Source organism: Somniosus microcephalus, chromosome 14, assembly GCF_052327205.1.
Source record: "Somniosus microcephalus isolate GS21.2 chromosome 14, FLI_Smic_1.0, whole genome shotgun sequence".
NCBI classification, from domain to species: domain Eukaryota; kingdom Metazoa; phylum Chordata; class Chondrichthyes; order Squaliformes; family Somniosidae; genus Somniosus; species Somniosus microcephalus.
The window spans coordinates 71,374,665-71,394,911 of NC_141000.1; the positions used below are offsets into that span (position 1 = coordinate 71,374,665).

Consider the following 20,247-nt stretch of genomic DNA (forward strand, 5'->3'; position numbering starts at 1 on the left):
CAGGCTGATCACCCGAATAGACTGCTCTTGTTCCCAATTGCTCCAGTGTATGTGTTGGTATCCATAGCAAAATCAAAGCTAGATAGATGAATAAATAACATATAGCACTTTAAATGGCTGGGTGGGCTGGGGGGGGGGGGGGGGGGGGCGGGTGGAACGGGGGGACATTGAGGTGGGAACCAAATCCCAGCACTGATTTTGATGCTGGGCTTTAGCCTCGATACACCTTCTAAAGTGTGATTTCCCCAACCTCTCTCTTAATGTTTCCCAAGAATAAATTGCTCATATAGCTAAGGTTTCAAAATAATCCTAAACTTTGGCAGACATAAAAATTGGATCACCTTTTGATGTAACTAATATTGATACATTTTCTGACACAAAATAAATACTGAGACAGAACCAGGCAAAATTCTCCAAAATCTGGTCCCCATTTCTGGCCTAATGCCAACAACATTCAGATGCATTAACACTCCTCCCCCATAACAGAGACACTGTATTGACAGGGCAATCACCAGGATGTCTACAGGCACTCTGAGCTGCATGTTACAGATTACACTGCTGTATAATCTGCTCATCATAAAACTGATGTACAGCAATAAAAACCAGAAAATTGCAAATATGAAAATTCAGCCCTATGGCAAGAACCTTCCACTTGTCAGCAAACACCTTCTCATTGCAAGTGATTCAAATCAACAACTTGCTTTTATGTAGCACCTTTAACATAGAAAAACATCAGACATAAAATAGACATCGAATCAATTAAGATAGGTGATCAAAAGCTTGGTCAAAGAGGTAAGATTTAAGGAGGAATGGGAGGTAGAGAGGGAAACAGGTTTACGGAGGGAATTCCAGTGTGGGGCCTAGAGGCTGAAAACACAGCTGTCAATGGAGGGGTAAAAGGAGGGGGGGGTGGTGATGCACAAGAGGCCAGATTCAGAGGAACTGAAAGTTCTGGGGTGGGGAGGGTTGTAGGGCTTGAGAAGGTTGCAGAGTTGGAATAGGAAAAGTCATGAAAGGATTTAAACACAAAGCTGAGAACTTAAGATTGGAGCATTGGGGGACTGAGAGACAATGTAGGTCAGTCAGGACAGGAACAATAGGCAAGCGGGACTTTGTGCGGGATAGGATACAGGCAAATTGTGGTAAACCACTTTTATCGTTACACTATGGTTATCACTGTTTATATCGTTACACTATGGTTATCACTGTTTACACTGTTGTATCACTACACAAGGTTACCTCTTGCCACGCTGTTATACCTGGGCTGACCACAGCTGACTCCGCCCATGGCTCCGCCTGCTTGCCCAGGTATAAAGGTCATGGTGTGGAGATGCCGGAGTTGGACTGGGGTGGACAAATGTAAGAAATCACACAACACCAGGTTATAGTCCAACAGCTTTATTTGAAATCACAAGCTTTCGGAGCGCTGCTCCTTCTTCAGGTGAAGTGGAGAAATGCATAAAGACACAGCGAGGTGCGATAAATGGCAGTTGGAAAGGTTACCTGTAAACATCTGACATGATTCTCTGACTATATAAGCTGTGTCTTTATGCATTTCTCCACTTCACCTGAAGAAGGAGCAGCGCTCCGAAAGCTTGAGATTTCAAATAAAGCTGTTGGACTATAACCTGGTGTTGTGTGATTTCTTACAGGTATAAAGGTGGTCAACTGGCTGGTATTCCTCCTTGTTGGATCCGATCACCCACGAGGGTGGGCTCTGTTATTTAGCCAATAAAAACCTATAGTTACTAACTTAACTCGTTGCTTTTCATGAACTGAATTGATAGGTGTATCAATTTTATTGGCTAAATTTTGAAATGTCTGTACCGGAGCAGCCAAACGACCAGCCAAACGAACAGCCCCAGCCAAACGGCCAGCTACAACAGCCCCAGCAGCCGGCCTGGCTGCGAGCCCTCCGACCGCCGTACCTGGATCTAAACCCACGGGCTGCGAATTCAGCCCTCGACTTCGAACACTGGCTGAGCTGCTTCGAAGCCTACCTGGGAGAATCCGGCGTGCCTCCGATATCCAAACTAAGAGTTCTGACCGCCCAGGTGAGCCCTAAAGTATTTGCACTCATCCGGGACATTGCTACATACGAGGACGCCCTCAACCTGCTAAAAGAGCAGTACCGGAGCCCTGTAAACTCAATGTACGCCAGGCATCTCCTAAGATCCCGCTCCCAACAGCCAGGAGAGTCGGTTGATGATTTCTTACGGGCGCTACAAATACTCGGCAGGGACTGTGACTTTAAAGCCGTAACAGCTGCAGAACATACCGATGGAAATATCCGCGATGCCTTCGTGAAAGGCCTTCGGTCAGACTACTCACGGCAAAGACTGCTGGAATCAAAGGACCTCGACCTGAAAACAGCTGCTATCCTCGCTCGCTCCTTGGAAGTGGCCCATCGGGACCTCGAGGCGTACTCCAGGTACTGTGCTGCACGACCCTGGGACTCGGGCCAGACTCCGGCCGCAATACCCCTCGCACCGCCGCCCCTGGGGCCTACCACAGCGTCGGTGTCCCGGAACCGATCGGGACCGCCACCCCCGGTACCGGCTGCGACATCGGAGCCCCGCGATTGGGCCGCCGGCTGCTTCTTCTGTGGCCAGGCGAAACACCCGAGGGCGTGCTGCCCTGCAAGAAACGCGGCCTGCTCCGACTGCCACAAGAAAGGCCACTTCGCGAAGGCCTGCAGGGGGAAAGCCACAGACGCCAGCAGTGCCTCATGCGAGTTGTGGGGGCGGCCATCTTTCATCAAGGCCACAGATGCCAGCATCACCTCGTGAGTCGTGGGGGTGGCCATCTTTGATCAAGGCCACCGACGCCGGCAGTGCCTCGTGAGTTGTGGGGGCGGCCATCTTCTCCGCCATTTTGTTCAACGTCGTGGGCGCCGCCATTTTGTTCACCACACTCGACCGCCACCTTGTCTCCAGACCCGACCACCGCCTCACCCGCAGACTACTGCAGCTTGCTCAGCCATACACTAGCCTCCGTCACACTTGACCAAGCTCGCCCGCATCACCTGTCCAAGTCCATGATGGACATCAAAGTAAACGGCCACGCCACGACCTGCCTGTTCGACAGCGGAAGCACGGAGAGTTTCATCCATCCAGACACGGTGAGCCGCTACTCCCTCACTGTCCGGCCAACGCGCAATCGGATCTCGATGGCGTCGAGGTCCCATTCAACAGACATCAGCGGCTACTGTGTTGTGACCCTGTCAGTTAGGGGCACGGAGTATAAAAATGTTAAACTTCTCGTCCTGCCCCAGCTCTGCGCTGCCGTCCTACTAGGGCTGGATTTCCAATGCCACCTCCAAAGTGTCACCTTGGCATACGGTGGATCCCTCCCCCCCCCTCACAGTCTACAACCAGCAATTCCTAAACCGCCCACCGCGTACCACCTGCGGCCTCTCCACCCTCAAAGTCCCGTCCCCCTCCCTGTTCGCTAACCTCACCCGCGACTGTAAACCCGTCGCTACCAAGAGCAGGCGGTACAGCGCCGGGGACAGAGCTTTTATTAGCTCCGAGGTGCAGCGACTCCTGAAGGAGGGCATCATCGAGGGAAGCAACAGCCCCTGGCGTGCCCAGGTCGTAGTCGTTAAGACTGGCGATAAACACCGCCTGGTCATCGACTACAGCCAAACCATAAACCGGTACACCCAGCTGGACGCATACCCCCTTCCCCGCATATCTGATATGGTCAATCAGATTGCACAGTACCGGGTATTCTCTACCATCGACCTTAAGTCGGCCTATCACCAACTCCCTATCCGCCCTGAGGACCGCCAGTATACCGCCTTCGAGGCGAATGGCCGCCTCTACCACTTCCTTAGGGTTCCCTTCGGCGTCACCAACGGGGTTTCGGTCTTCCAAAGGGAGATGGACCGGATGGTTGACCAGAACGGGCTGCATGCCACGTTCCCTTATCTAGAAAACGTCACCATCTGCGGCCGCGACCGACAGGACCATGATGTTAATCTGGAGAAATTCCTCCGTACGGCCCAACGGCTCAACCTCACCTACAATAAGGAGAAATGTGTGTTTAACACCTCGCGCCTTGCCATCCTCGGCTGCGTAGTAGAGAACGGAGTCATCGGCCCCGACCCCGAAAGAATGCGCCCCCTCATGGAGCTTCCCCTCCCCCACTGTCCAAAGGCGCTGAAGAGAACCCTGGGGCTCTTCGCTTACTATGCCCAATGGGTGCCCAATTATGCAGACAAAGCCAGACCCCTCATGAAGTCCACCTCCTTCCCCCTGACAGCAGAAGCATGCGCAGCCTTCTCCCTCATAAAGGGAGACATTGCTAAGGCCACAATGCATGCGGTGGATGAGTCTATCCCTTTCCAAGTGGAGAGCGATGCATCCGACTTCGCCCTAGCTGCAACCCTTAACCAGGCGGGGAGACCTGTAGCCTTCTTCTCAAGGACCCTCCAGGGCCCTGAGATCCGACACTCTTCTGTCGAGAAGGAGGCCCAGGCGATCATGGAGGCAGTATGACGCTGGAGGCATTACCTGGCAGGCAAACGATTTACCCTCCTCACCGACCAGCGTTCGGTCGCTTTTATGTTTAATAACAAGCTGAGGGGCAAAATCAAGAACGACAAGATCTTGAGGTGGAGAATTGAGCTCTCCACCTACGATTACGATATCTTGTACCGGCCTGGTAAACTGAACGAACCCCCAGATGCTCTATCACGAAGTACATGCGCCAACGCGCAAATTGATAGACTGCAGACCCTCCACAACGACCTCTGCCACCCCGGGGTCACCAGACTTTACCACTTCATTAAGGCCCGCAACCTGCCCTACTCCATCGAGGAGGTCAGGACCATGACCAGGAACTGCCAAACCTGTGCCGAATGCAAACCGCATTTCTATAGGCCGGACAGAGCAAGCCTGATCAAGGCCACCCGCCCCTTCGAGCGCTTGAGCATCGATTTTAAGGGGCCCCTCCCGTCCTCTGACCGTAATGTGTACTTCCTCAACATTATTGACGAGTACTCCCGTTTCCCCTTTGCCTTCCCCTGCCCAGACATGACCAGTACCACGGTCATCAAATGCCCGAACGACCTCTTCGCCTTGTTCGGGTTCCCGAACTATATACATAGCGACCGGGGCTCATCCTTCATGAGCGAGGAACTTCGCCAGTTCCTACTAGCGAGAGGCATTGCTGCAAGCAGGACCACCAGCTACAACCCCCGAGGGAACGGCCAGGTGGAAAGAGAGAACGCGACTGTCTGGAAGGCCGTTCTCTTAGCCTTAAAGTCTAAGGGCCTCCCAACCTCTCGCTGGCAGGAAGTCCTCCCGGCAGCGCTGCATTCCATCTGGTCACTGCTTTGCACTGCCATTAACGCCACCCCCCATGAACGAATGTTTGTTTTCCCCAGGAAGTCGACTACGGGAACCTCGCTACCAACATGGCTGACTTCTCCGGGGCCCGTCTTGCTGCGGAAGCACGTGAGGGCCCATAAAACGGACCCCCTGGTCGAGAGGGTGGACCTCCTGCACGCCAACCCCCAGTACGCCTATGTGGCATACCCAGACGGGCGGGAGGACACAGTCTCCTTACGAGACCTCGCACCCTCGGGCACCCCCGAGACACCACCGTTACCCCCCACCACTCCCCCAAATCCAGCCCTGGTAGACGGCATGCCGGAACCCCATGAGCCTTCGCCGACCACGCAGACACCAGCCTTAACTTCGAATACTACACCTCCGCCACCGCTGCTGCGCCGATCAGAAAGGCTTACAAGGCCTCCGGATAGACTGACATACCCGAACTGGTAGTACACTTCACCCCGCCGGACTCAAATTTAAACAAGGGGTGAATGTGGTAAACCACTTTTATCGTTCACTATCGTTACACTATGGTTATCACTGTTTATATTGTTACACTATGGTTATCACTGTTTACACTGTTGTATCACTACACAAGGTTACCTCTTGCCACGCTGTTATACCTGGGCTGACCACAGCTGACTCCGCCCATGGCTCCGCCTGCTTGCCCAGGTATAAAGGTGGTCGACTGGCTGGTATTCCTCCTTGTTGGATCCGATCACCCACGAGGGTGGGCTCTGTTATTTAGCCAATAAAAACCTATAGTTACTAACTTAACTCGTCGCTTTTCATGAACTGAATTGATAGGTATATCACAAATGAAACAAAATAATAATCTTTCCAATAGTATTTCAAAGTGTACCCTTAATTACCTCAATTACTTTTTGCCGTTCAACAAAGTCAAACTGATCACAGAAATTAATAAGATTCAAAAGAGCTGCCGCATCACATTTTTCTGGCCCCCGATTGTTGGCCTGTCCACGAGGCATGTAAACCTATGGAAAACAAAATGTTGTATGGGATTTAACCACAACCAAAAAAAAAGCGCCAAATTTCTATTTTTCAATTTAAATACAAAATATTACATTAATAATTCAGGGATATGTCCATACAGTAGTCTTAATGGTTACAAGTTAAATTCTGAATTGAATAATTTATACTATTGCTTCTCTATAAAAAGGAGACATGTGCACTAGCACTGGCGAGGTAACCCTTTTTGGTAAAGGAAAACATAATTCTCACGAAGGCAATTTTAACTCCACAATATAATGGAGACTGGTTTCCTGAGGGATGCATTTTCCATGAACAAAAAAGGCCAGTTTGCCTACACTAACTTTTTTCTTGAAGCAGCAGTGCTAATCATACTACGGACTTTGTAGGGAAAGTAGATTTATAGCAGATGAGGTGTAGTCAGTGGATGCATATTTACAGACATATGTGTGGGTAAAAGCTTATAAATTTGCAACTAATAGAAATTCAAATTAAAGATTTTATATTATGAGTAGTGCCACGTTGTCATCCTCTAAGTAAAATTACATAATGGACAGACAATATTTGGCACTGAAAACTTTAATTGGGATGATGCATTGAGCTGTATTAAGTGCTTGGGATTTTCTGCATTAATAAAAATCAGTTTAAATCAAGTTGACAGTTATGCAGAGTTGAAAAGTTCAACACTTGTCATCGTGGAATAATTAAATTGCCCCTCTCAATATGTTAGTCACTTTTCCTCCACAATTGCTACAATAATCGTTTTCTACCTTTTGATACCAAAGAGACAGTATTTCTTTGGGATAATGGTGGGCTGGGTGAGGTATGAATCACTCCCTCTGGGATCAATTACATGAATTTATGGGAACCTTGACTACTAATTAGGAGTGAGCTTTTCCTATTCTAAATGAAGAGTGTGAGTGTGTGTGTGCGATAAAGTTTAGAAACATGCTTAATAACAATTTCATAAGTTAAAGAAAAGCAACGTTATTTTAAAAATATTCATCTGCAAAACCTGAACAGAAAAAATAACTAGAAATGAGAGATTAAATATTTTAGTTGAAATTGAAATCAGTTACTCCACCCCACCTTGCTTCCATTCTTGATGACTGGTTGTTAATGTGGTGCCACAAGTGGATCACAAAGGGGAGCAAGAATTAGGCGCATATTACCTCTGATGTTAGGAGATGCAATCTTATCAAAATGGTCTTCCTACTCTGACACAAGATTACAGAAACACTTTTAGAAAAACATAGGTAGCTAAAACATATATATCTTGTTTAACTCTGAGAACAGAGGGCATTTCTACACCCAGATTTTAAAAATCCAAGATTAAAATATCCGAGTTTGGGGTTTAAGCACACTGCTTGGGCACAGGTGACAGAACTTGCATTTTTCCCATGTGGTTCATGACATGGGAAAGCTTGATGCGAACTGGTCTAGAATTTCAATCGCGCCAGAAAACAGGCGCACAGGTGGCAGGGCGTGCACTGCAGTTGCCCCAAGCAGCAAGTAATATTTGTGTCGTAGTTTCATTATAACGAATCAAGCGTTCAGCCAGAGCTACCCACGCTAGTCAGTGGCTGCATGCCTGTTTGGGGGGCGGGGGGGGAAGCGGAAATAGGGCAACTCTAATGACATTTAAAAGCAGCCAGCATTTCTTAAAAAGGGAGATGCACTCTAGCTGCAGATAACAGGGAAACACTTCTGAGCACAGAAATGGCTGCAACAAGTACTGAGAGGGCACCATAGTTTTCCGATGCTGCCTTGGAGACCCTGTGCAGGCAATAGATGAGAGGAGGGAGATACTGTTCCCACCAGGGGATAAAAAGCCCCCCCCAGACAACAGTGCTGCTGCCGGTGGGAAGAGGTTGCAGAATAAGTCAATGCAAAAGCCTAGCTCCCAGACATGGCTGCAATGTAAGAGTAAGAGGTGGAGTATAATAGTAAAGATGTCTTACTGCAATTATTTACGGCCCTGGTGAGACCACACCTGGAGTAGTGTGTACAGTTTTGGTCTCCTTACCTAAGGAAGGATATACTTGCCATAGAGGGAGGCAATGAAGGTTCACCAGACTGGTTCCTGGGATGGTGGGATTGTCCTATGAGGACAGATTGAGTAGACTAGGCCTATATTCTCGAGAGTTTAGAAGAATGAGAGGTGATCTCATTGAAACATACAGAATTCTTACAGGGCTTAACAGAGTAGATACAGGGAGGATGTTTCCCCTGGCTGGGGAGTCTAGAACCAGGGGTCACAGTCTCAGAATAAGGGGTCGGCCATTTCGGACTGAGATGAGGAGAAATTTCTTCACTCAGAGGGTGGTGAATCTTTGGAATTCTCTACCCCAGAGAGCTGTGGAGGCTCAGTCGTTGAGTATATTCAAGTCAGAGATCGATAGATTTTTGGATATTAAGGGACTCAAGGAATATGGGGATAGTGCAGGAAAGTGGAGTTGAGGTAGAAGATCAGCCATGATCTTATTAAATGACGGAGCAGGCTCGAGGGGCCAAATGGCCTACTCCTGCTCCTATTTCTTATGTTCTTATGTTAATGCCGCAAAAAGTTCAATAACCTCACCAGAGTTGTCACGGTAAGAATATTTCTCTCTTACTCTCTACTCTTCCTTTCACTCTCCTGCAATCACTGCATCACACTTCACTCCACCTTCCTCTCCTCATACTCACACTCATCATTATTGCAATTCGCACTTCCTCACACATTTCTCACACACTGCATACTAACTATTCAACCATGACAGGCACATTCTCTAAATACCTCACAAGACTGCCTCTAACACACTCCCTTCCTTCTTGCAAGAGATAACACTCCCTTTCTTCTTGCAAGAGATAACATGTAAAGGCAGATTTATGGCCATGGCAACTGGCAACACTGGAAGAGACATCGCGCAGGGTTTCTTCATAACATATCCACTTTTTCCCTTCCTACTTCCATCTCACCATAGACACTGTGTATGACAAACTACAGCTGCTTTCACCAACAACTACTTCCTCTGTTCTGCTGCCACACTAAAAGCTAACCCTTGTCCCTTTTACATTTCAGGGGCTACAAATATGCACACCTCTCTGCCAATGGAGGAAGAGCAGGCTGGCCTTCAGGAAGATGCACCGTCACTCCAGACTGCTCCTGCTGTTCCTCCTCCTTCTTAAGATGACAAAGTTGTGGAGCATGCAGCAGACGACAACAAATTAGGACACACAGTCAGGGCTATACTGCAAGGGTCCTCCAGAACGGTCCAGGCAGTGGAAGCATCGTGTGAATACACAGACTGTCTGCTTGATGATGTTTCTAGTAGCAGTGTGGCTCTCGTTGTAGGCCCGCTCTGCGCCTGTGCCTAGGTTCCTGGCAGGAGTCATGAACCAAGTCACCCAGTAGCCATCCGGAAACCTGACTACCTAGTTGGAACAAAGGTGGCACAGAGGACAGTCGCAGGATAAATGCATCATGACTGCTGCCAGAAAACTGGGAACAGACCTGCATGATGCACTGCCTGCGGTCGCAAACCAGTTGGACATTGTGGGAGTGGATTTGTACTGTAGCTAGAAATAATGAAATTGTTGCAGTTGTTCATTCCCAGGACGCTTTAGGGTTTAATGTGTCGGTACAATTTAGCCGACTGTGCTGCTGCAAGTGTAGGATGTGTGATTTGTGCCTGTTGACTTCTTTTTGTCAATGCTTTGTAAGATGATTAGTTACATGCCTAGATGGTAAACATGTTGGCATCTGGAAGTTTTGTACAAACTCTTTGATTTCTGGGGTTCTTGTTCACAATATCTGTTAACAGGATACAGAATCATTTAGGACAGTATGCGTAACTAGAGGTCTATAAAGATCTTGATCTTCACAATTAATAGAGAGACAGGAACGAAAGGATCAACAAAGGTTACATCTCTACCCAGATGGGAAATGAGGTAATATTGTTTATTTCTCTATGTCTACTGCTTAGAGACATTGCGTATGTTAAAGACTTGATCGAATACAATAAAAGGATTAAGTTAAAAACCGTATTTGGTTGTCAGATTCAAATTCTCTTACATTACCAGCATTAGGGCAGTCACAGGACAGAAAAAGAGGGAAATGTGATGGCAGGTTGTGTCGGTATATTGAAGCTTTCAAAGGCAAGTCTTAGAACAGATTGAGAACATTTGGGAGGGAAAATACAACAGGTAACATTGTGTAGGAATGAAACTGCAGTTTTCTGGTTGAGCAGTGAGTCTGCAGGAAGACTGACTAATGGATATGGTCTGTGAGTCCTAGCTATCACTCTATGGAGCAGCGAAGAGACATAGAGACCTGGGACAGCCATCCACCTTCCCTCCCCAATGCCAAAGCTCCTCAAAGAAGCAGTTCCGCCATCAGAAGCTGAGGGAAAGAAGACAATGGCAGGGCCGGGGAGAGAGGAGCTACCAGCAGCCACTGAAAGAGTGCATGGACGCAGCACTGGGGCAGGAAAGGATGGCCCCCCTCGCTGTTTGCATGCATTTTCCTTGATTTAGGAGGCTGGTGAGGTCAGTGCATGCAGGTTAGCGATAGGCGGTAGTGCGTTTTGTGAAAGAAACGGCTTTTGTCGAATGGGGAGTTCTTTACCCAGCATCCACAGTAGCAGAGAAACCACTCTATCCCTGGGATAGAGCTATGCAAGCATTCAATCCCAGAGTTAGAGCGGGCTTTCTGCCCCTATGGATGCTGGGCGAAGAGATCTCCATTCCACAAAAGCCATAACTACTAATGCATGTAATTTTAAACTAGTCATTGCAATCTATAGGATGGTGATATCATGCAAACTGCTTCTATAGGATGGTGATATCACTGCAAGAAGCAGCATAAAAATTTTCATTTGAGATCTTCAACTAAATAAAAAGTTGGATTGGCTCATAAATGTCACACAAACAAGCTGCACTTTTCTCATTCTGGTTCTTATTTCATTGTGTGCTCAGCATCTGCAGTGAAGGCTCAGGTTGCACATACTAAATTACTGCAATCAGAATATTTAATGATAATTATAATTGTTTACCACATTTTCTGTATATAAAACTTTAAGTAAAACATACTTTCGCCACCTCCCAGGCATGTTTAGGCCACAGCAGAGGAGAGCAGTTGCCCCAGTATATCGTGCTGTTTTGATTTGTATGGTGCTTCAGAATTTCCCTTTTCCATTCTTCACACAAAGAACAGGCCCTCTGAAACTAAAAACAAATTAGGCTCTTAAATTTTGTGCATAGACACTGGATAAGCCAGCAGGAGAAAAAGGCAATGTATCTTTATCAGGAACATCAATTATAATATCAAGAAATATCTGAAAGTGTTGGGGCATTCTGCAATTCAACTTCAGGTTATTTTAATGCATATTCACCTGTAAAAATTCAAGCTGCCACTGTTAAACTTACATTTGGTCACTTAATATTCTGAACTGAAAATAAAATTTCTCTAGGTTTTGATGATTCAGGTTGCTACAAATGACACAAAAGTCAAAATGGTGGTTAACCTTGCCCATTAATTCTTAGCAAAAGTGAAGCCACCCCATTAGTTATTTTTCAGACAAATGCTGAGGAGCACAAGAAATAACTAATGGGAATAAAAGAATACATTTATGTCAATGTGATCAAAGTAAATAAACAACAATTTATTGTTAGTCTTTAAATCATTAGCCCTGCACCAAAATCCCAGATTGTAGGTCATCTGTACCCCTCTCAACCACAAAATAATGCCATGGATAGCAAGAGGGAAATGTACAAATATTAACAGATTCTGTATAAAGTGTCAGTAACGGCAGGTGGAGTAACAGATGAAAAAAGGTGAATCAATGTATATGTATTCTACTTTTCAGTGGCAGCACTTCAAGTTGATGATGCAAAAAGCTGTTACTCTATCTATAATGAATGGCGCAAGAGGAGGGTTGGAGCTCAGGTGAAATTGAATTGTGTTATTGTGAAATATGTAAGTGTTTTAATTTGTTATTGTTTTAAGCCTTATTTTGGACATTAGAAATCTCAGTTACTAAGAAAATAGGTGGACTTTCTCTCCAAAAAAGCAGTCTTAGTAGTTCACTCTTTGGCTTCAAATAAAACAGCAGCAAATCAACAAAATATGATGGCAAACAATTGATCCATTATAAATGTTGACATATATATTGTGAGTGAAAAATTGTGACACATGAAGTAAGGTTAATGTATACAGGTATTGCATGCTATAATGCAAAACTTTTAACATTACTAGCTGATGCCCTGTGGCATTGCACATAGGGAGTCAATACCACACAGACAGTTCATGTGTAATCGCATTGCTTCTTTAGAATATGACATCAACTCGCTTTGAAACCGTGCATGACAGAAACTGTTAATAATATGATAGAGATAGCTGAAAAGAGCAGCGGGGGAACAAATGGATTACAGCAGAAGAAAAAAGAACAGGGGAAGCCTCCACTGAAGGCAGGATTGGGTCGGGTCAGGTCAAGGATTCCACTAGCAGCAACAAATAAAGCAGCAAGAGGGACAAATGCATTATAGCAGAACAAAAAAGAGCGAGCTGGGGAAGCCTCCAAAAAGGTGGAGTAAGGTCAGATGAGGTCTGTGATTTTACCGACAACCATTAAAAGGGCACCAAGATTAATAAAAGGATTACAACAGAACAAAAATAGATAAAAGAACAGGGAAGTCTCCATTAAAATGCAGGGTTTTGGGGCTTTCACTGGCAGCTATGAAAAGGACAGTAAGGGGAACAAAGGGTGAACAGTAGCAGCAGAACAAAAGAAAGAGAATGGGGCTGCCACCAGCAGGACAGATTTGGCTCAGGTCAGCAGCAACTTAAGGATCGGGTCCACCATTGGCGGCCGTGTCTTCAGCTGCTGAGGCCTTAAGCGCTGGAATTCCCTCCCTAATCCTGTCCTCCTTTAAGACATTCCTTAAAATCTACCTCTTCGACCAAGCTTTTGGTTATCTGCCCTAATATCTCCTTGTGTGGCTCGTGTCAAATTTTGTTTGATAATGCTCCTGTGAAGCCGCTTGGGACATTTTACTACATTAAAGATGCTATATAAATGCAAGTTGTTGTTGTTGGTCAGGTTAGGGATTTGGCTGCCACCAGAAGGTTGGGTTGGGTCAGAGATTCAGCAGCATTGCAAGGATTGTGCCCAGTGGTCATTAAAAGGGTCTGGTTAGGTTCAGGATTCTCTCAGGCACTGAAGTATCAGGTCACGTCAGGGATTTCGCAGCCATTCAAGGGTTGGGTCCGGGATTCATCAGACTTTCAAGGCAGGTGAAAAGGTCAGATCAGGTTGTAAGAGAATCAGGCAGCCATCGAATGCAGGGTGGAGAATTAAAGAGTTGAGTTGGAAATCATTGTAAGGTTGGGTCAGGTCAAGGATTGCCAGGCATCAAGAAAAGAGCACTTACTAATATACAAAACTTAGCACAAATTTCTGACAACTTGGAGTAAAGCAGTTGGCGTTTACTTTTGAGTTTCAAGCAGCACAGAAATAAGCATGTGGGACACAGGAGATTAAAGGCTTACAGGACCACCAATAAAATTAAGGCAGCATTATGTCAAGAATGGCACCAAGGAACCCTTGTAAAATTGAGGTCAATGGGGGAAATTAAAAAAAACTCTCCAGTGGGTGAAGTCACACTTAACACACAGGAAGATGGTCATCAATGATGTAAATCAATATCTGCAGTCTCAGGACATCTCTGCTGTGTTTCCTCAGGACAGCGTCCTTGACCCCATCACCTTCAAGTGCTTCAATAATCCTTCCTCCATCATAAAGGCAAGAGTTGGTCTGTTTGATGACGATTTCAGTGTTCAGCTCCATTCACAACTTCTCTGGTAACGAAGCAGCTGATGCAAGCCTAACGCAGGACTTGGACAACATCCAGACTCGGGCTGACAAGTAGACATGGCATTCGAACCACATAAATAACAACCATCTCCAAGAGAATGCCCAGCCACCTCCCCCTGATCTTCAATAGCAAAATTCTTATTTTTATAATTCCATTATAAATTCCAATGCCCACGATCGTGGAAACTGCCAATGTAAACTTGTCACACTGTAATTTCATCCTCCTGTGAGGGTTGGTGCTTTAGCACCACAACTGGTAGAAAGCTTTAAGTACAGGATGGCAAGCTTAAACAGAAAGTTTCCATGATAATGGTGGACATTATTTTTATATTAATTATAAATTCCAAAGACAGAATGTATAATTTTAAAATCAAATCAAATCAAATCAACTTTTATTGTCATTGTTAGTGCACAAGTGCAGTACAACGAAATGTAGGCTTGCGGCTCCCAAGAGTGTACATTTGGATTAAGACATTTAAACATTCAACATACATTTGGCTTGTAATATATTAACATAAACATAACCATAATAAAGTGCATTGGCAGATGTGCAGGCTTTAGAGTTTATTTGTGGAGTTCAGTAGGATGACAGCCCTGGGAAAGAAGCTGGGAAAGAATGGGGACTGAATTACATCTGTATACCTGGTCCAATAACCCTTCACCCTCTAACCTTGCTTCACCCTAAAGATTACATTTAGTCTTGACTCCATGTGCAACGCCAGTGGATTGTCTAGTATAGAAAATCGAGACCATTCATTTACAGGTTTCACAGAATATTTGACTATTGCAGAAGCAACCCTCAAAATCCCAGCCAAAAAACTCCAGAATACTATAGAATAAAACCAGAGTGTGATTTATTTGGTGGTTCTGTTGTTATGTTCTACAACACATTGTTTTAAATTAGTGACTCACCATGAGCAATATCATATGGGAGGTCTGCTGTTATATAAATATACATTTCATATATCTAAACTTGATTTTCACCACCATTCTCTTTATTCATAAACCTCTACAATTATAAACTTTCCTTTGATTTCCTGAACTCCTCTGCCATCAGGATTGTGCTGTCCTTCTGGACAACGTGTAAGCCTCAGCCCAGTGCGAAACTCCCACCAGAGCTGTTGCCTGCTGAGGTTTAGGGCTGTACTTCAGTGCACTGCTGGCTTTTCAGCTTTACTCTGAATGAAATCTACCTTCTCCTGAACTGAAGTCCAATTCTCCACTGGCTTCTGGGCTTTACTGTGACCTCCATCTTCACTGCCACTTTCTACTGAGGCTGTATTCTCTGCTAGACTGCCCCTATTCTAGTGTCTGGTCTGCTTCTGCAATGTCAGTTTCCTGCTCCTCTGCTTTTTGTCCCTGTTGTGTATGTAACCGTTTACCTTTAAGGGAACTATAGAATGTGACCGTTCGCCTTTAAGAGCACTACTTCAGGGTGGCACTATTTATTGGCTCATGTATACTGTAATACCGATAGTGACCACACCAGTATATAAGGGTTGTGATACGTTAACTAGGGCAGAAATCGCCCAGACCTCTGAATAGTAAAGACCTGTTTTGTTTGTACTTCTAAAGTCTCTGAAGTTATTTACTGCACAACTTACAGACTTTACAATGGCGACGAGGCCGATCGTACCCTGCGGCAACAGTAGTTCCTAAGCAACTAAGGAGCGTCGAAGTGAGGCACCCGCCCTCGTCGTTCTGCTGGGTGAAAACTCGAGGCTGCAGCGATAGCAAAGAGGAAGATTTTGGCATTGAAAACTTCCATCTGCAACAGGCACTGACGGTCCCTTCTGCCACAGTGAGGAGCGAGCCGATCGACAAGAGAGGCAAGGCTGCCACGGACTGTGAGTAAGGGAACAGTAAAAGAAAATAAGGAAGGAGTAAAACCAGAGGATAAGGGCGGTACACTCGACCACGGTCGAGGGGGAAAGGAGCCAGACAAAGTCGGGTCCAGAGGCGCTGAGACCGGGAGCAGGCCGGGTGAGACAGAGCCGAGAAATTGGGAATTGGCCGAGAGCCAGTTCAGAGGCTGTAACTGTCCGCCGTCATCGGGGGTACCCGGAGCCGGTTGCCTGCCGCGGGAAGGAGAGCGCTGAAGCCGACGCGCGGGCTGGGGATCTGAAAGCCAGCGGAGAGCGCTGAAGCCGACGCGCGGGCTGGGGATCTGAAAACCAGCGGAGAGCGCTGAAGCCGACGCGCGGGCTGGGGGTCTGAAAGCCAGCGGAGAGCGCTGAAGCCGACGCACAGGCTGGGGACCGGTAGCCAGCGGCCGTCGCCCGCGGGGGAAAGTGTACCCCTCCCGCCAGGGGAAGAAGCGGGAAACCGCCATTGCCGTGGGCGGGGAGAGCCGAGAAGCGCGGGAAAGCCGCCATTTTCGCAGGAAAACCGCCGAAGAAGAAGGAAGAAGCGGGAAACCGCCATTTTGGAGATTATTAAGAATTTCAGAAAAGTAATAAGATTTTTCAGAAAGGCTGGTGTGTTCTCAAGAAGAGAGAAGAAAATTAATAATAATAAGTAAAGTAATACTTGTACTGTTCTCAAAAAGAGAAGATGCCTAAGCGAGGAAATATTAATGACTTTAATGCAGAAATAGAAGACTGGGCCACGTATGTGGAACGCATAGAAATATATTGCGTAGCCAACGAAATTGAGGATGACAACAAGGCAATAACTTTGTTAAATTCGATGGGAGCAAAAACATACGGGCTTTTGAAACATCTAATAGCACCAGTTAAACCAGTGGACCAGACCTTCGAAGAGATCGTAACAGTGTTGAAGGATCACTTGAACCCCACACCGTTGATGCTGGCTGAACGATTTAAATTTTACGCCAGAACCCAGAGGCAAGATGAAAGCAATGCGGAATACTTAGTCGAACTGCGTAAGCTAGCGAAATACTGCCAGTTTGGAGGGAATTTGACAGAGGCGCTGCGGGACAAGTTCGTATGCGGCTTGGCCAAAGAAGGAACGCAGAAGCGACTTCTGGAAGAAAACGACCTCACACTGGACAGGGCTGTCCTCATAGCTTCATCGCACGAAGCCGCAGCGAAAGGGACGGCGGAAATGCAGCTAAAGGCGGCGGCACTCGGGGTGGACCAAATTACAACAAGCACTCCCAAATGCTACCGTTGTGGAAAGACAACGCACGACCAGAATCAGTGCTGGTTTAAGAACCAAGAGTGCAGGAAATGTGGCAAACTGGGTCACATCGCGAAGGTATGCAGGTCCGGAAAGAAGACCAACAAGCAAAGGAAGCCACCACCACAAGGAAAGTACAACAAGGTGCATCAGGTGGCTGAAAAGAGTTCAGACGAACAAAATTCAGACTCAGACCCAAACAGCCAGGAGCTGGATAGTCTGAGAATCCACCATGTGGGTAAAGTAACTGATCTACAGTTGATCTGGGTCACACTAAAAATAGCGGGAGTCCAAGTACGAATGGAGCTGGACACGGGATCAGCTGTATCCGTCATCAACCAAAAGGACTATCACCGGCTATTCTCTCACATACCCTTAAGAAATACAAAATTCGTATTACAGACATACACGGGGCATCATGTATACCCCCTGGGAAAAATACGAGTCAAGGTGAGAGATAGGGGTAAAGAACACCCACGAATGTATCTGTACGTACTACCTGAGGGAGGACCACCACTTCTGGGACGGGAGTGGATCAAGAAAATAGACATGGAATGGCACTACCGACAAGCAATGACGAGTGAGGACTCGGTGCAGACAAGCAGCTCAGACTCCGAGCCGGAAGACGATAAGTCCAGCTTATGTATGAAAAACAAGATTAACATGAACTCACGGACTAAGGTTGGGAAATCGATGGCGTGCATAAAGACAGAGAATTCTGAGTCTGTTCAAGCTACAGACAGATGCATTACGGAGGAACACCGGGCTAGAACTCAACGTTATGTCAAAGTACAACGACAATTAGAACAGTTGAGTGCCCGTCTCCTACAAGAGATGGAAAAGGTGAAAAAGTTCTGGGACACCGAATGGGAGTCCCTGGAAAGACAACAGAGACAGCTCGCTCAAGCAGAGAGCGACCATAGAGCCATCGTGGCCAAGTACCAATCACATCTCCCTGAGGCTGTTCAGGAACTAGAATATACACAGAACGATCCAAAGGAAGAGGAATCTTCAGGAAGTCAGGATGGTATTCCAGTTCACCTCTACGACTTGTTGCAAGCAGAGTGTAACGAGTTGAAAGAACAGTATGAACAGGCTCGGACTACAATCCTGGAAGGGGTTAACTTGGCAACTTCCGAAAAGCTCGTGTTAGTGAAAGAACATGAACGACTAAAGGTTGACCATAAGCAAGAATTACAAAGTCTGCAGGAAATGTTTGATGAGCTTCAGGCCAAGGCTGACTCATCGTTAGGGATTCAATCCATAGGAAAAAAATTAGTGGTGGAAGACATACCAGAACAGGGAATACAGGATGTCCAAGAACTCGTTAAATTATTAAAGGAAACACAAAATAAATATGAAGCGGCAATGGCCGAGGTCCAACGACTTGAAGAACAGATGCAACTGGAAATCTTTTCAGTGGAAGAAAAGGGAACTGTAAGAAACACAGAGACCGTAAGAATGGGCCATGAACATGAGCTTAAATCGTCAGAGGAGAAGGGTTTGGAGCTCTCAAAAGTTATTGAAATAGCCGAGGTTGCAACACAGACTGAGAAGATGGCAGCAGAGCAACCCTTAGATACCAAAAGTACGCTGACTCATGTCAAGGTTGAACAACAGAACGCTGAAACAACTGCTCCGGTAGAGGGATTGAATAGTCCGATCAATCAATCTCCAAAGGAAGTTGAAGTATTAAAATCACAAATGAGGTCATTAGTAAACAACTTGCTGAAAGCCCAGAAAAAGTTAGAGGAAGCGGAACACGTGAAGAAGTCTCTTCAGGAAAGATGTCTGGATTTGGAACAAAAGCTGGCGGACGTCCAGCTGGGTAGGGAGGACATAGAAGACCCTCTCGCTGGCCTAGCTCAGGACGACTCCGAATATTACTATGTCCTGTCCTGCCCAACTTGTAACTTCGACTCCCACCATACAGAAATCATGGAGGAGCACCGAAAGTCTACGGAACATCGGGAGAAGGTGGCTCTACTACGGAAAAAGGAGGAAGAGAAGGAGGAACTGCGCATGCAGCTGGCAGCTGACAGTGGAGCCCAGAGAGTCTCCAAGAAGCAGAAAAGGAAAAGTCGAAACAGAAGATGACCCATCTGAACCATGATTACCTCTACCAGATCACACACGTGGTCCCTCCGAACGGAGCCAATTCAGTTCGGAAGTTCAAACTGTTAAACCCATGGAAGGACTATTGAATGAGTCACTCCAGCAATGTGAACCGACTACACCACAGAGACTGAATCTATGAACTGTTTTCCACAGAGACTGAATCTGTGATCTGTTTTGACATGAAGATATATATGTTATTATGTTATGTTAAACATGAAGTTATATGACGTTGACTCCATCGAGAGTATATCTGTAAATTGTTATATGACGTTGACTCCATCGAGAGTATATCTGCAACCTGTTTATATAAAATTGAAGATTGTATGTTTAACGGGATTCTGTAAGTAATAAGCTAGGAAGGGAGGAGTGTTGTGTATGTAACCGTTTACCTTTAAGGGAACTATAGAATGTGACCGTTCGCCTTTAAGAGCACTACTTCAGGGTGGCACTATTTATTGGCTCATGTATACTGTAATACCGATAGTGACCACACCAGTATATAAGGGTTGTGATACGTTAACTAGGGCAGAAATCGCCCAGACCTCTGAATAGTAAAGACCTGTTTTGTTTGTACTTCTAAAGTCTCTGAAGTTATTTACTGCACAACTTACAGACTTTACAGTCCCCACTGTACACGGAGCTAGCTCGGATCTGTTCCTGCTGGTTGCCATCCTGCTTTGGATTCTGCTCCCTTGAATGATCACTGCTTTACTGCTTTCTGCATGCTTCCTGTGACCACTAACACCACTTATCCTCGACAACTCCTCGATCATCCTTGGTTTTCACCCCAATGCTCCTCA

The 20,247-nt window shown here is 46.2% G+C and overlaps 1 protein-coding gene across 3 annotated transcripts in view; it reads right to left on the reverse strand.

Annotated features, from left to right (window-relative positions):
* The window catches only part of LOC147107549 (uncharacterized protein CXorf38-like), a 44,377-nt gene that overhangs the window by 22,338 nt on the left and 1,792 nt on the right, over positions 1-20,247 (reverse strand). For 2 of the 3 annotated variants that reach the window (XM_086006647.1, XM_086006645.1), the window contains exons 2-3: positions 11,406-11,540; positions 6,215-6,337 (exon numbers count right to left, since the gene is read on the reverse strand). In XM_086006647.1, the coding sequence (XP_085862773.1) occupies positions 6,215-6,337; positions 11,406-11,540 (258 nt within the window). The remainder of the gene's footprint in view (positions 1-6,214; positions 6,338-11,405; positions 11,541-20,247) is intronic. The other variant, XM_086006646.1, reaches the window with a different exon arrangement.